General features: G+C 33.1%; 2 protein-coding genes across 14 annotated transcripts in view; one reads left to right on the top strand and one right to left on the bottom strand.

Annotated features, from left to right (window-relative positions):
• LOC148623008 (vitamin D3 receptor-like) overlaps positions 1–18,460 on the top strand; it is a 117,615-nt gene that overhangs the window by 59,075 nt on the left and 40,080 nt on the right. For all 8 annotated transcript variants that reach the window (XM_088573450.1, XM_088573449.1, XM_088573452.1 and 5 more), the window contains one exon: positions 13,442–13,479. In XM_088573450.1, coding sequence (XP_088429576.1) covers positions 13,442–13,479 — 38 coding nt within the window. The remainder of the gene's footprint in view (positions 1–13,441; positions 13,480–18,460) is intronic.
• The window catches only part of LOC148623009 (uncharacterized), a 64,681-nt gene that overhangs the window by 29,772 nt on the left and 16,449 nt on the right, over positions 1–18,460 (bottom strand). The window lies entirely within an intron of this gene.

Genomic DNA, 18,460 nt, shown 5'->3' with positions numbered 1-18,460 from the left:
AACAAGTGTAATGCAGTAATTTGACACTAAACTGATACATCTCAGTTAGATTGATGTCATTGTTTGTTTTTATATACTTCATCATGATTATCATTGCCTGTTTTGTACCTTTTTTTTACTCCTAGAAATAAGGAAATATCATATGTACAACAATGTATTGAGCAAGTGTGTTATACTGATTACATAGCATCATGTTGTGAACTCAAATTAACAACAGATTATCATACTTCAAAGTAAAACCTAGTAAGATGGAAGAATGATAAAAACTGGGGTCAATATCTATGTGTTCAACCAGTGTCTAATGTCAAAGTTTTAAATCACTACTTGCGAAGAACTTGCTAATTCAAATGTACAAAAACCTATTTAAGTGATGATGAGCTAAAATTATTAGTATTATATTATTCTTTCGCAGATGTACCTTTAAAGACTGATTTCTAGATAAAAAGCTAAATCTAGTATTTTCCACATGCTTGTGTAGACCATAGCAAATTAAAGAATATTCTATTGATAACCAGTATAAGTGAACTTATAACCCTAAGGAAATCAAATTTGTTATTCTGTCCCCAAATTATCTACCAACAGTGAAGAAGTCTGAATGGGTACATGTATATCTCTGAGTAATAACATCACATGAAGCCTTTACTTCATTGAGTAACTGTTTATCTTTAGTCTGTATACATTAAGACTGTTGATTCAATGAACAGACAAGCCATTGAATTACAGGAAAATAGAAATTCACTTTGAAATTTAATTTTCATGTAAAAATCTAGCAATGTAAACACTGCATGGTATAGAGTAGAGATATGTAGGCCAGTCAAGAATTGAGCACTTGTTTACCCATTTAATCTCTCTTTTATCTCAATGTTTACACATTGTGTGTATATTGTATAGAAGTCAGTACTCTTTCCCAATCAATATTGATACACACCAATTAGATCAAAATGTGTATTGTTCATGTCTTGGTATATACATACTGAATTTTCCCCTGCAACACAGAGTGCTTTGTCTATTTCCTAAAATATTCAATAAGAGGTTTATTGTTAGTTGCAGGTTATGATGGTTTCCAATTTAAAATTGACTTCAAACAAGTGGCACCCTACATGCATGTATTGAAATCACAACATCTCAGAATGTGACGACTCTATTCACTACACTGCTCCATCGGATCAAATTGATACAGGGAAGATAACATAAACTTATAGAAGGGTCTGAAAAATTCCCAACGATGTTAGAACTGTCAAATTTGCACAGCAAATTTTTGTCGTTCCCTCCACGGGACTCAAAACTCGTACCGCTGTGACATCTATGGCAACACCGCCTGCACTAAGTCCAGCGCCCTAGATCACTCGGCCAGCTAGGCTATATAAAATATAGCTTTCGCTGGCCGGGTGATTCCTCCTCTTAGGATTAATCTAGGGCTGTAACTTAGTACACGATGTATGGTAGTACGGGACAGTTCATCTATGTGTTATTATGTAGGATAGAGGATCAAATTAATGATGCATGTCACAACAAATCAATATTATACAACATCTCAGAATGTGACGACTCTATTCACTACACTGCTCCATCGGATCAAATTGATACAGGGAAGATAACGTAAACTTATAGAAGGGTCTGAAAAATTCCCAACGATGTTAGAACTGTCAAATTTGCGCAGCAAATTTTTGTCGTTCCCTCCGCGGGACTCGGACTCGTACCGCTGTGACATCTATATGTGAAAGCTATATTTTATATAGCCTAGCTGGCCGAGTGGTCTAGGGCGCTGGACTTAGTGCAGGCGGTGTTGCCATAGATGTCACAGCGGTACGAGTTCGAGTTTCGCGGAGGGAACAACAAAAATTTGCTGCGCAAATTTGACAGTTCTAACATCGTTGGGAATTTTTTTAGACCTTATATATATATATGGAATATGTTTCAGTGTAAACACAATGTATATTTATGTTTTTTTTAATTACATGTATGTCATGATGCAAACATGTATTAAAAGTATTAGAAAAAGTGACATGGAGATAAATCCTTTTGTTTCCTGCAGACAGATAGTTATTACAATTGTTTTATAAACTTTCTTTCCTTGGATTTTTTTATAGAACATTTCTTATAAAACATGTTTCTATCAATTTGTTTACAAATTTCTGTTTGTACCTTTATTCCCACAGTTAATGTACTGAGAAAAAATGTCAACCCGTAAATTCAAAACAAAACCCAAAAATCTTACGTTTATTCTTGACAAATAAATGTAAAAGTAAAACCTTCATTTCTCTTTTGACAACATGTTTTACAGTACATTGATATTTTTTGTATGTAGTGTTACTAAAAAAAATCAAATGAATTAATCAACATTCTGTGGCAAAAACATATAGTGCATTGTTGCTTGAGTTTGAAGGAAAAGAAGAACAGGTCATTTAAAAGGGTTCGATAAAAATATAAAGTAGTAATTTACACTGAAAAAAATGTAACATAAGTTGCATGAGCTGTTTACCCGTAATGTTGACTTGATATGACTTACTATGGTTGCAACTTCCACTTTTGTTAATCAAAATGAACAGCCCAGCTTGTTGTAAACAATTTTGTTTGTAAGTACCAACCCTATTAAATGCTGGTGCCTTAATGCCTTTAGAAAGGCCTTGGGGCTGACATTTTCACCCTTTGGAGTTATTGTCTCTTTGACATATACACCTACTCTAGTTATAATCTAAGGGCAATAACTCCAACAGAAATATATAATATTATAAAGCGTAAAACAGACTTCGTTTGTGCTTAATACCTATGTGGTAATGGGATTATAATAAATGCATTTTTTCTAGAGGCATTTGATGAAACAACCAAGATCATTGATGCTTGATAATGTAGGAAACGTAAATTAACTGTCATTTTGGTTTGGAGCAATATGGCACATCATAATTATCTCCCCTAAAATATTAAATGAATGTTACAAAAAACTCAGAATTCCAGACCTCTTGGAAGCAAATAAACAATAAGTATTGTCTGTATAAACTACTGAAAAAATCCCATGACAATCTGAGGTCAAGCTAAAGATGAAGGTGGATTGACAAAGTTGTAAATTGTCTTAATCTAAAATTGGAAGTTCAATCCCTAATAATTTTGATCTCTTCACAAATTTACATGTCCTTTGAAAATGGCTTAGTTCGATTAAAAAATCTTCATTGCCAATAGGTAGAGTTTCTGATCTAAACATGTTTTAAGGTTGATAACAACATTGAGACAATTGGTAGTCAGGAAATCTGTCAAGAGAATCAGTGTGGATTTTAGTCTTTTGTGTATATTGAAGTTATAAACTGTATGTCAGTACTCTTTACCTATTTCTTTGTAAATGCCATACTTTGGTGTAGGATAGTTTTTGACCTTGTACCCTATGAACTGTTCTGTGTAGGACCTAGATAGAACATGAACCAGGATTACTGTATTGTCTATACAAACAGACTTATGACTAGGATGTTTGAGGAAGATAACCCATGTGTTGGTTTAATTGATGATTCTGGTATTGGCACCTGTAATCATCTACCTGTATACTTGTGATAAAGTACATGGACACATCTTCCTGAAATACACCACTTTTTGGCAGGAGGTAACTTTGCACAGATCGAGTGCAGGTTTTCATTTTAAAGAAGAAATAAAAACATGTAGATCATTATTGTAAAAATCTGTGGTTATTTGAACAGTACAAATCTGTTTAGAGGATTTAACAAAGTAAATTTTCAGTATTTGATGCAGCAGATCAGTTATGGTGAATATAGTGACCTCATTCTACCCCGGAACAAAGTTAGTAATAGATTGATTGATTGATTGATACATAAAATACAATATGTCCCCAAGTTACAATAGGATGGTGATACACTCATGGTTGTACTGATAATATTCTTTTGCTCAACCTATGGAGTTGACTGAGATTGCACCATTCCTTTGGCTTTCATTGAGAAAAATGAAATGCTACTTAGTCTGATTGTAAGTTGTAACCAAAATTAATTCCATGTATCCAGTTGATGTGTGCAGTCCATGCTGGCCGGAGAAAATGCTGTTAATGAGCAGTAATGAAAAAGGGTTGATGTTTTGTGTACCAATAGACAGTATTTGATGTAATATGCGAAAATTTGCATGATAATCATCATTAGACATTACTGAGTCAGAATTCACATGGCTAACAACATAAAACCAGCATAATAAAATCAGTATGGCATTAATTAGAATTATTTGATGATGTAACTACTGTAATAAAAACATAGGTTAATTGCTCAATGAATCAGTTAAGAATCAGCACTAGAATATCAGTAGTCTAAAACCCAAGGTCTTTCTGCACCCAACACTGACGTCAAGGTCTACTTATTTAGGGTTTTCATCATCCACCACTGACACCAAGGTCTACTTATCTAGGGTTTTCAGCACCCACCATTGATGCCAAGGTCTACTTATCTAGGGTTTCCAAAACCCTCCACTTACATCAAGGTCTACATATCTAGGGTTTCCACCATCCACCACTGACACCAAGATCTACTTTTCTAGGGTTTTCAGCACCCACCACTGAAGCCAAGGTCTACTTATCTAGGGTTTCCACCATCCACCACTGACACCAAAATCTACATATCTAGGGTTTCCATCATCGACCACTGACACCAATGTCTACTTATTTAGGGTTTTCAGCACCCACCACTGATGCCAAGGTGTACTTATTTAGGGTTTCCATCATCCAATATTGACACAAAGTTCTACTTATCTAGGGTTTCCAAAACCCTCCACTTACATCAAGGTCTGCTTATTTAGGATTTCCATCATCCAACCACTGACACCAAGATCTACTTATCTGGGGTTTTCAGCACCCTTCACTGATGCCAAGGTGTACTTATCTAGGGTTTCCACCATCCACCACTGACACCAAAATCTACATATCTAGGGTTTCCATCATCGACCACTGACACCAATGTCTACTTATTTAGGGTTTTCAGCACCCACCACTGATGCCAAGGTGTACTTATTTAGGGTTTCCATCATCCAATATTGACACAAAGTTCTACTTATCTAGGGTTTCCAAAACCCTCCACTTACATCAAGGTCTGCTTATTTAGGATTTCCATCATCCAACCACTGACACCAAGATCTACTTATCTGGGGTTTTCAGCACCCTTCACTGATGCCAAGGTGTACTTATCTAGGGTTTCCACCATCCACCACTGACACCAAAATCTACATATCTAGGGTTTCCATCATCCACCACTGACACCAAGGCTACTTATCTAGAGTTTCCTTCATCCACCACTGACACCAAGGTCTACTTATCTGGGGTTTTCAGCGCCCTTCACTGACTCCAAGGTATATTTTTCTAGGGTTTTCAACACCCACCCGACTGATAGTAGTTACCTTTTAAGAAATTTGTGTCATTTTTTATTATTATAGCCAGATACTTACTTCAGGTGTCAATAATTTATTATCACATTAAAAAAATTCTACCTAATATTATGACATATACACTTGCAGATTCAGTACAAAATAATCATATGTACATGTGTATCTTGATAAATTATCTTGTGCTCTGTATGCTTGACATTTGTATGCCCACATACATTGATAAAAATAATGGTTTGTTCATTATGTTCATCTTGAATGATGTGAAACCTACATTTTTATTTTAGGACCAATTAAGTTCTAAGACAAATTAAGTTTAAAGGAGAAGGTTCTATTATGGCCTATTTTGGCCTCTAAATTTGAAATTGTTCAAATTAAAGATTTTTATCATTTTTGTACACATAAGTGTTTACACCAGCTAGTTCCGATTAAGATTTAGGACAAAACAGGAACGCATCTTGTCATTGTAGCACCAACAAAATTGCCTAAATGATGAAAAATCCATAAAATTTAGATATTTCAGCATATTTTTGACAGTTTTCATGAAAAACAAATGTGATCTTTATATATATTGTGTAGTATTGTGAGATGCAACATATATGTCAATATTTTCGATAAACATGGATGCAGCCACTTCCGTTTTAGGCGAAGAAATATGTGCAAAAATGCAACAATATTGAAGATTTCACTAATATTGTGTTAATTTTGACTGCTATTAGGTAAAAAAAAAACATTCATGATATTGCCAAAATCGGCTGAGATGTATTTACTACAATCATTATCCTTTCAAATAAACTAGCTAGTTAAGACCATAACAATAAACATCAAAATAGGGCTTTACTGAACTTACTTCTTTGCATATATTACTATCAGTTAGGTCCTAAAATGAAAAGTAAATGTGTTTATCACTGGATTCATAGGAAATTTTAGAAATTGTTTGTTACATCCATCACAAAACTTCGGAGTATTTGTGTTTCATGGACAGATTGGGATTTTTTAATTCTTTGTTCTAAAGTACCATTTCTGAATTATCAACTACCTAGTATCTTACAATGATATTTGGAATGGCAGTTGCTATGTAATGTAAGAAAACATTTTATTGGTAGTTTATGTAGTTAACATGTATCCTGTTTATAAATAGAGACCAGATATAAAATATCTGATAAAAATTAAGCACTTTACAAGTAATAAAAGCAGTTTTCTAAATTTGCAGCATTTTTTTGTCAATAATTAACATTAAGTTTGAGGACATGATGATTTTTCTTGTCAATACATTATCATTACTTATATGTCTATTGACTAGTGATTATATGTAGCTGTTAAAGCTTTAGATTGTTGTATCATTATTCAGTTATCAAAACATCATATGCAAGTGGTTTGAGATGTTGACTTGATTTTAAGTTGTCTGGATGTTTTTTAAAATCATTTTTGACTGAGTAAAGGCCCTGTCATTTTGGTATTCACAACTGATAGGAGAAACTATGTCTTCAATGCAGTGTAAGCATTTTTTGTGGTTCCTATTCTTGTTATGTAGTCTGTAGTAACTTAAATGTTAATAATTTCATTCCTTTTTCCGTCTTTGTTCAACATAATTAATGAGTATACTTCTGCACCTATTAACAGACATTTTTTTTTATACAATAGGTATGCTTTTACAAAAATATTGAAAAATAAGGACTGAATTTACAGAAACATCTACAAAGTTGGATTGACTTTTGTATTTATTTTGTTTCTTAATAATAGCTCATGTGCAGAAGGAATTGATTTTTTTCTACATTTACATGGATATTAGATTTGTGGCTAATTGAATTATAAAAGGGAAAAAATGTTGAATATTGAACACATTCTTGTGATTATTTTGAATCATCAAATTCGCTCATGCTTTAGTGGTTTTGTGCATTTATTATCAATGTACAAGTGATTAAGGAAATCTAGCATTTATTCATTTCATTTTTCATTATTTTACTACAGGATTCTAAAGAAAATTGGAATTACATCCATATTTTTTATCAAAGTTCAAAGGAATACCTTATTAGTAATTGGATAAGTGAAAGGAAATAATGTCAGTGGTAAACTGGAAGTGATATGCAGAATATCCATCACATATATATACATAGAAAGTGTCTCCCCCAATGTTTTTAATCAGTGGCATATATCTACAGTTAGTTTTAGTTTAAAGTACCAAAAGCATGTAATGTTGGTAGCTTTAGATACTTTTACATTTTAATTCAAATTTTGATTCAGACCATATTATGTTAGAACAAATTAAGGAGAAGTAGACATTAAATACCAATAAAATGAACACAGAGAAATCTTAGACCCTTGAGTAAGACAGAGAAATCCAAAGCATCCAAGGCTAAGACAGTGAAATCCCAAGCACCCAAGGGTAAGACAGAGAAATCCCAGGCATCCAAGGGTGAGACAGAGATATCCCAAGCACCCTAAGGTAAGACAGTGAAATCCCAATTGTCCAAGAGTGAGACAGAGAAATCCCAAGCGTCCAAGGGTGAGATCGAGAAATCCCAAGTATCCAAGGGTGACAGAGAAATCCAAAGCACCCAAGGGTAGGACAGAAGAATCTCAAGCACCCAAGGGTGAGACAGAGAAATCCCAAGCACCCAAGGGTATGGCAGAGAAATCCCAAGCACCCAAGGGTAAAACCGAGAAATCCGAAGTGCCCAAGGGTAAGAAAGAGAAATTTCAGGCACCCTTGGGTGAGACAGAAAAATCCCTAGCACCCAAGGGTGAGACCAAGAAATCCCAAGCACCCAAGGTAAGACAGAAAAATCCCAAAAACTCTTGAGTGAGACAGACAAATCTCAAGCAACCAAAAGTAAGACCGAGAAATCCTGAGTGTCCAAGGGGGAGACAGATGAATCCCAACCACCCAAGGGTAAGACAGAGAAATTCCATGCACCAGAGGGTGAGCCAGAGAAATTCCAAGCATCCTTTGGTAAGACGGAGAAAAGCCAAGCACCCAAAGGTAATACAGAAATCCTAAGCACCCAATGGTAAGACAGAAAAATCCCAAATGTCCTAGGGTGAGATGGAGAAATTCCAAGCACCCTGGGGTAAGACCAAGAAATCCCTAGCACCCTTGGGTAAGACAGTGAAATCCTAAGTGTCCAAAGGTGAGACAGAGAAATCCAAAGTTCCCAATGGGGAGACAGAAATCCCAAGCACCCAAGGATGAGACTGAGAAACCCCTACCACCCAAGGGTAAGACAGAAATTCCAAGCACCCACAGGTAAGACAGAGAAATCACAATCACCCAAGGTTGGGACAGAGAAATCTCAGGCACCCAAGTGCAAGACAGAATTCTCAGGCATCTTAGGGAAGAGAAAATTGCAATCTATCCAAGGTATTTAGAGTTTTTCATGCATGATTTGACATGTACATCAAGCATTAAATACCAGATGGCTATAAATAGGAACAAGAAGAGAGAAACACTACATGTCTTGATAGTTCCAAGCTCAGACAATATTTATACACTACTTGTTTACATCTTTATATTTGTAATTGGTTTTGATTAAGCTGGTACATATTTGAAATTACATGTATTTTTTATATATTATATGTACCAAATGTAAATCTTATGATAATAGTTGTATTTTGACACTAAAGAAGGAAGAAACCAATTTAGTGTGTTAGTGGATTAATCAGTATCCAACAAGCTGAGAAATAGTTACTAAATAAATTAGAAGATTGGAAGGAAGTTGAGGAAACCATATTGTTAAAGACATGTTGTTGATCCCAGATGTTGGCAATAGAGGTTAAGTTTATAGGGATTTGAACAGGAAAGTCTATATAACATATTAGTAAAGTTGAAATCGTTGTCTGTCAGTCAGTTGCATCAATGAGCTGTCTTGACTCAGATATTGTTGGCTGAGTTATGGTACTTAGTCTGTCTTCTTCATTTGAGATATTGCTTTCAATAGTAATATTTACACATTGATGAGTTATTGATTATTATACCCCACACAATCAAGCTGCAGAAGGTATAATGTTTTTGACTCGTCCGTCTTTCAGTCCATCATCAGTTTTGAGGATTTTTTTTTCTATGCATGCAGATATTGACACGATTTTTATATAAATTTACTATGATAAATTACAGAACAAGTTTTTGTTTGGTTTTGCTCCTATGATTTTTACCAAAATTACAGGCCTTGAGCTTAGCAAAATTCACAGAAATAACCATTTTTCAGACTTTTTTTTTAAACACTTGCAGATTATGACATGATTTTTGGTATATAAGTTGACAATGATAAGTTACTGGTCAAGTGTACATTTTGTTCCACTCGATGATATTTACTTTGGATAAATTAAAACTCCAAGAAATCACAGTCTGGAGTTTGAAACTACCATTCTGAATAACAGAATTTAGTTAGAAGATAAACGAAAAATCATTTTCAAAAATCTTTTTTAAATTTTATTTTGTTGCAATCTTTTCTAATGCCTGAAAAAATACTCTAATTCCTTTTTTATAGGGGTCCTTCTACATGTATTTCTCTTACGAACAAATTTACTTGAGTATCGAACATATGGATGTGTGGGGTATGTGAGCGCACTCACTAGGGTTCTTTAATTTCAAAAGTTTATACTACATGTATAAGGTAGTTTTAATGGAGTAAAGACCCTTAGACTGTCTTTTCAGGAAACTTTCCTTGGTTTTTGGTTTTATTAGTAAAATCAACAACTGAGTTTGAATGTTGATTGGATTCATATTTTTATTTTTTATTTTAATTTTGTTTTGATTTGTCGAGAACCATGTTTTATTTCCATTGAAACCATTCTATTTGAAGAGTTGAAATACATGGACTTTTTAACTTACATTTGATGTCTTAGTGAGTTTCATTTTAAAGAAGTCTGAAGTCTGAAAATTAGTATTATAGCACTGATAATAACAATGCCTTTACAAACATTTTACGAAGGTACTTGCCTGAGATCAGCTATCGTATTTTCCCATGGTTAATTATTCTTATTAATGTATGTATATGAATTTGTAATGTTTTGAGAATATGAAAAATTTATCATCAATTCCACAGTGATGGTTTTTTTTCTTTAAACATATTGTTTATAGGTTATAATATCATTTTAAAACAACAAGTGATAAATGTGGAATATCAGTAGGTGATTTCAGGATAACAACAGATATTTGACATAGCGTGTGAAAAAAAAGTTTCTTTTAGTGAAGTTTACCATATATGGATATCACAGGTTCAAGTGAGCATACATGTGTATGGATATCACAGGTACATGTGTATGTGATTAATTTCATTCACTTTGATTGGTTAATGTTTTAAATCAAGCAAATGTATTATTTATTTTATTTTTGTGTATTTTATTTTTCATGAAGGTGAGCTGGAAGTTCAAATTGCTATCCATTTTCCTTTTTATTTTGAGGATACTATCAAAATTTGCAATTATTATCAGATTTTGTCTTTCAAGGAGTAATATGAATTCAATTTTTAATTTGGAACGCTTGATAATTTTAAACAAATTTTAAAACAAGTTTCCAAACATTTTTTTTTTTTTTTTGGGGGGGGGGGAGGAGAGGTCCCAACTGTTTTGGAATTAAGGACCCCAAAAAAATAAACAAGAATTCCATAGAATTTAATATATAATGTTTTTGTCATGTTAAGAATTTCATAGAATTTAACTATATAATGCTTTTGTCATATTTTAGAAATGATTTTAAATAAGATTCCTTATAAAAATATCCCTGCATGCATTTTAAATCAGATTTCTTATTAAAATTTCCTGCATACATTTTAAATAAGATTTCTGATATCTCTTACTGTTTTCAAGTCATTTATATCAAAAGTTAAGGTTGTTGATGAACCACTTTAAAGTAGAATCATTTCAACCTCAATTGAAATCCAAATTTTATACACTATTGTGTCAAAACCAATTGTTGTGTCCATAATGAACTGTAAGTCCTTAATATGCTTAAGTATGTTAAAAACTGATACTGTGTCCACAAAACAGAGTTCAACATGCTGCAGTTGTATCATGCTGTATTCAGCAAGGATCTTTATTGATATACCGAGAAACAATTCTTTTCAATGATGTTAAAAAGTCAATGAAACATGTTTTGATATAATCCCAAAAAGTCATGGTTATATAGAGTTATGGTGCTGTCATTGATCCATAGACATTTGGTTTCTGTGTTACAAGTGTTAGGATCTCTCACACATCAAGGTACCACACCACAATGGTATTGATTTTGGTAGTTGAAATTAAAATGTTAAAAAGTTAGCTTTATCTTATGATGTGTCAAACATTAAACAGTTTTAATGTTATGTCATACTTGTCCGTAGCTGTTAAGTGTTTGACGACTGTGGTCATATCAAGCTTCAACCTTCAAAGTATTTTGTTCATATTGCGAATCCTGTTGGATTTTGCAGTATGTTAAGCATTTCTATAAATAATGCACTGAATATTGCTTTAAGTTGACATTTTGCAAGTCAAGTTGTTTAGCTTTTTAGACCTATGTGAAATATAAAGTTTTGCTTATACCTTAAATAGGATAGTTTCACAGTTAGCACTATATCTGAATGCTAAGGGAAAATATAAGTATTAAACATTGGTATTCAGGGAGTTAACACAGTTTAGACAATCTAACCTTTTTACCATAAATAGTCAAGATTAATGTCTAAACATGTTTGTGTTAAATCAGTTTTATAGTTTGACATGAAAAGTTAACAGAATTGTACAAAACCAGCATTCATAAGACAAATACTCATGAAATACAAAATAGAATATGTTTTTTTGCTGGTCTGAGTACCACAAAACCGGTAAAAAATACTTAAATCTGATTATATTTTTAACTTCCAATTAAAGTCTGAAATTGATGATGTCAGACCACAGACAGTTAAGAATTATCCCAAAGTCTGAAATTGAATATGTCAGACCACAGACAGTTAAGAATTATCTGAAATCTGAAATGATGATGTTAGACCACTGACTTGAGTTTTGTTGTGCCAAGTCATGTTAGTATGAGTGGACTTTGTACAATCCCAGAACTGACTGTTGATCTGGTTACATGTTATATTCTGGTCTGTGGTATGAGTGGACTTTGTACAATCCCAGAACTGACTGTTCATCTGGTTACATATTATATTCTGGTCTGTGGTATGGGCTAGTGCTTTATCTAATTTCCATATGTCCTGGTCTAGAACATGCTAAGTCCTGGAAAGCACTGGGCTAGTTGGCTTCTCAAGAAAATTATAACCTTTGAGAAAACAGTGTAATAAACATGTGTTGAGATCAAAGCAAAGATGTGAATATGGTTGATAAATGTATCAAATGCATGCACTCCGATTATCACTAGACATTTTTTGACAGGAATGATTAGTGGATTAATATGTGTCTAGTTTTTCTTTTCTTAGTTTTACAGCTTTCATTTCATCAACATCAAAATATTTTATATAAAAAAATGAAATAATACAAACTTATTAACATATAACACAATGCAGCTGTCAAAGTCTTACATTTTGTGCAATGAATGTTTTGTTAACCAAGACAGATGATTGTGGCACTGACACCATATGATTGGAGTTTTTTGCCTTTATTAGGCTTATTAATTACTCAGTTATCCCATTGAATGTCATTATAGTGTTTGATATGGGTTCTATGGAGCCCTTTCATGATTATATATCACAACTTGAAGCCGCAGTTTCTTCTTTGGTCGTTACTGAGTCCAGTTCTTAACTTTACATATATTAATTTCACAAACATGTAGCTGTAAACATTTTTTGATTGTCATTGATTATTCAGTCCTTATATGGAGTGTTTGCTACAGGGTCAGCTGGTATAGTTCTAAGATTCATTCATTAACAGTTTAAAAATGTGATACTAAATTGAAAATAAAAGCTCAGGTATTAACAATAGTCTGTGTTTACAAGGACAATATCTCATCGTAAACAAGATGAATTGTTTAATGGCTGCAAATTCTTTACTTGAAAAAAAAAGTAAGACTTGAAATAAAGCAAGGAATCATCTTCACTACACAGCATGTCAAAGTTTATACAGTATGTAGTGTAATATTTAGTGTATGTTTTTTTTTTTTTTTTCGTTACAGTATCTCTATGACGAGGCTACAAAGATGGAAAATTTGAGGTAAGAATCTTCATGTTTTTTATGTTTTATGAGTTCATTGCTATGTTTATATATGCAGTACTAGTACGGCTAACACAGCACCTTAATAGGACTTGTTAAAGAGTTCTATTTAATGAGTTGAGTGTTTGTACCAAATCTAGAGGAATACAAACCTAGGATTATCATGCTTTACAGACTAGAGGTCAGCTTAGGAACAACATACAGATGTCTGCATAAAGATGATACATGTTCCAGTATTTTATTCAAAGTTGTCACATTTTATGTTTCTTCTTAAAATATTAAAGTTGTCAGTGGCTTATGTATCCTACATACAAACATGTCATCAAATTCGTTTTTTTTCCCCCAACTCTATGGTCCCATTTTTACATTTTTTATTCATTTCCATCTTAAGATTAATACTAGAAATGCATGAATGAAAATCATGTAAGTACATTGTATACATTAACCACCTCCCCCCTCCCCCCCAAAAAAAAAATATATATATATACTATGTTCAAACTGTTTTTAAATACTTAATTACATGTACTAAATATGATTGTTAGACTACTTTATTTCTGTAAATGATAATTTATGGACAGATACTGCCATGTACCTTCAATCCACAAATTAAATAGGAGTGACTTAAAAGTGTAACAGTCTTTGGAAATATGAACGTTTTTAGGATTTTTTCTTGTCCTTCTATTTATAGTAACATGGGATTATAGACAGATTGATGACAAACTAAACAATTATAACCCAGAGAAAAATATTGGAAAATGGAGAAATTTTTACATAATGAGAAAATGAATGATTATAGTCAGTGTTATTACTTCCAACAGGTTGTAAGCTTTCATGCATTTCCATGAGAAGCGATAGAAATAGCATGGGGTCTGCAGGGTTTGTCTACCCTGAAAATGTCACATCCATTATGTACACAGTTGGTGGTCTACCGTAAATGTTTCTATTAATTGAATTCTGTATAGGTAATGAATGTAGGAAGCATATGAATCCTTTGTCAAATTAAAATTGAATTTGTCTTCTTATACTGGCGGAAACATTGCATAGAGATTTTCCAATTCTGACTTTTTTGAAAGAAATAAAAACATGACAGTTTGAAATTTCTCCATGAGGTTGACATGTGATAGAATATCCTTGTGGAATAAGCTTTTGAATAAAGTACATGTAATCCTTTGGAGGCATATATCACTTACTATTTTTGTTTTTCATTCCTGCTGAGAATGTGATAATGAACATCCATTTAATGAACAATATGGAAGTATTTTTGAATAGTACAATATATCATAGTTTGAACCATTCCTATAAATCATTAACACACCCAAATATTTGTTAAATCTTGTCTGTATTTGGCTGAAGTGGCTTTCTATGGTCACTGCTTTATAAGTACATGTATTCAAACTATCAGTTGCACATTCGTCATTGTTTTTTTAATTTTTCTCTTCTGTGCATTTGATACATACAATGTAACAGTGAATGAACTTCGTCAGCTTTTTCCTGATGTATACCGGTACTTCAGAAAAATCTACTGAGTGAAAGAACCAAAGTCTACACAATGTAGATATTAATGAATCATCAGAGAAGGGAACTACATGTATTTGGTTAAACTTTATTGTAATATATAATCCATTTCCTTGCTACATGAAGTTCCAAACAAGTGATTTCAGAGTGACTGATCATAGAACTAAAAGGTAACTTTCCATGTTTCTAGGTTTCTAAGTTACATAAGATGATGAAAATGCAAGTATGATAGATGTCTGTGAAATATTGGTCAATCTTACTGTGGTATGGCACTGGTGTATAGCCTGTCATGCTCTTCCTCGTAATTTGTTGGGGTTTAACGTCCGAGCTGCAATATTTCAGCTATATTCAGACAATGAACATGAAATGGATGATAAAATGAACATGAAATGATGATGAAATGAAAAAAAAGGATGGGACACAAGGATAATGGGGTTGACAAATTTTGATTGCCACAAGATAAAAGGGAGGGATGGGCAGGGTCGGGCAATTTAGCCTCCTGTGGCGGAGTGCAAAGATTCCTACTCCTATCGAATACCACAGCAGGGTTCTTTAACGTGCGAGGAACGTGGCATCTTTCCCAACACAGTGCACCACTATGGTTTGCGGTCAGGTTTTTCGTATTATAGCCTGACAACCCCAGCATGTAACACGCCAGGGGTACCCTATTCCACCACCTGGGGCACACATCCCAGTTGCTCTGTGGGCAGAGCGCCTACCCCCCATCTAGGTTTCTGAGCACAGTTTAGTCACCTTTTACGACAAGCTTAGCGCTGCTGCAGGCCTATTCTTTTAACACCCGGACCTGCACGTGGTTCTACATAATTTAGATGTATAACTGTAATTTTTTTAGAAACACCTACCAAGTTGCTCATGAAAAGTTAAAGTCTGTGGTAGACGATAGAGGAAAGGAAAACTATGGCTCATTGAACAAATAATTTTTCATGATGCAGATGGATACACTGTAACGATCCTTGAGTTCATGATGACAACCATAAAACTTCTATAGTGATGACTTTACTCTTGTAGCAACATAACCCTGTCCCAGAAGCCGAATTGTAAGAAGTCTACTGCATTAATCATGTTTTTACAGATCAGAAATGACCCATTTGCTTTTCTTTCTCTCATCACTACAAAATCACTGAAAATCTTCATTTGCATATTTAGGGGAAGGGGCTTTTGTGCCTATAAAAGACATTACATCTTGTTCTAAAATGTCATACAAAATATATTGATACTATTAGTGTTATAGTTGGACATGAGTTTTAAGGTTAAGACAATATAGTACTCAGGCCTTTCTCTGGAGTACTAGTGCTTGTGTATTTTAAATTTAAATCTGTAGATCTTTCTCAGGAATATATAGATAGACATTTATGGTATATAATTGTAAATGCAATGTGGCTACAATTAAATGATTGACAGTGACCAGACCTATCAGGAAACTGTTCCTCTGTCTGATTGAAAGGTATTACCCACAGGTACAGGTTACATGACACCTCTAAGATGAATTATACCTGAATGTGTTTATGTCTCACCTTTTCAGACACTTTAGTTCATATGATTGAGAAGATATATTTTGATGTCCAAATGGGGATTTTTTGTCACATTTTGTGATTTAATTGGTCAGTTACAATAATGTCATCACATTGATAGCTGTTTAAAAGTTTAGATTGTTACAGTAAATCAAGCCTGTTTATATGAACACATGTACATATACATATGGTTAATCATTTATCACATGTTATCATGTAAGTGTGTCTGTCTTTTGAAATATCTAGTCGGATGACCTGACAACTTGACCTTAACAGGCTTCAAAAACTTATATTTAGTAGACATGTAAAATGACTTTGTGATGTTTTGAAAACTGTTTAAAATTTTATTTTATACCTTAAATATTTTTCACTTATTTTTATCAGTGTGAAATTAGATACATAGACTTAAGAACATGAGTGGCTAATTTACACTTAACAATTCTTATTTAATTTGACCAAATTATTTCCGCTAAGCCATTGGCTTTTAAAATCTAGGTCAACTAAGGCAGTCCCTATAATTCTGGTCTAGAGAGCTGTTTCTATAGAATGTCTAATAAGCTGCGCCTACAATAAATTACATTCCTCAAGGGAAAGCTAAAAATAGAAAATATGCATAAATAATTTCTTTCCCTGTTTTTCCTGTCCTTGGTACAAATTAATTACTTTTATTCTACTATGTCTTAATCAATATCAGAAGGGTTTAGATTTTACTAAAATTCCCTGTATTTGAGTTTATATGATAAGAATGTGTGTTAATGACATTTCTGTTATTGATCTAAGGAGTGTAATTAGTGAATGTGTAAGACCAACAGAGTTATGTTTCTTTGTACACCAACACCTTCACATGGTTTTATACAGAGTTACCTTTCTTTAGTTACCTTTCTTTGTAGGAAAAAAAAACCAAAATAAATCAGCTGCCAAATTAAAGTCAATCAATTTATATTTTGACTGCTTACTATAACCTTCAAACTTATTGTAGTTCCAGTTTTTTTTTAAAATGAACTTGTTTTTTTTTTCTAACTACATACATGTTTTACATCAGTGTAATGTAGGTTACAGTGATTGATAAAGTAGGTTATCATGGCTAATAATGTAGGTTACATTGACTAATAATGCAGGTTACCATGGCTAATATTGTAGGTTACAATGACTAATAATGTAGGTTACATGGACTAATAATCTAGGTTACCATGGCTAATAATGTAGGTTACAATAAATAATAATGTAGGTTACATTGACTAATAATGTAGGTTACATTGACTAATAATGTAGGTTATCATGGCTAATAATGTAGGTTATCATGGCTAATAATGTAGGTTACCATGGCTAATAATGTAGGTTACAATAACTAATAATGTAGGTTACATTGGCTAATAATGTAGGTTACATTGACTAATAGTGTAGGTTATCATGGCTAATAATGTAGGTTACCATGACTAATAGTGTAGGTTACCATGGCTAATTATATAGGTTACAATGGCTGATAATGTAGGTTTCAGTGATTAATAATGTAGGTTTCCATGACTAATAATGTAGGTTACCATAGCTAATAATGTAGGTTACAATGACCAATAATTACAGGTTACAGTGACTAATGATGTAGGTTAGCATGGCTAATAATGTAGGTTACAATGACTAATAATGTAGGTTACATTGACTAATAATGTAGGTTACATTGACTAATAATGCAGGTTACCATGGCTAATAATGTAGGTTACAATGACTAATAATGTAGGTTACAAATAACCAATAATTACAGGTTACAGTGACTAATGATGTAGGTTAGCATGGCTAATAATGTAGGTTACAATGACTAATAATGTAGGTTACATTGACTAATAATGTAGGTTACATTGACTAATAATGCAGGTTACCATGGCTAATAATGTAGGTTACAATGACTAATAATGTAGGTTTTCGTGACTAATAAAGCA

This window comes from Perna viridis, chromosome 3 (assembly GCF_037379345.1).
Source record: "Perna viridis isolate PV_CMFRI_1.1 ecotype Kerala chromosome 3, ASM3737934v1, whole genome shotgun sequence".
NCBI lineage: Eukaryota > Metazoa > Mollusca > Bivalvia > Mytilida > Mytilidae > Perna > Perna viridis.
Note: the sequence above shows the minus strand (reverse complement) of the source record. Positions and strands in the feature narration are given on the sequence as shown.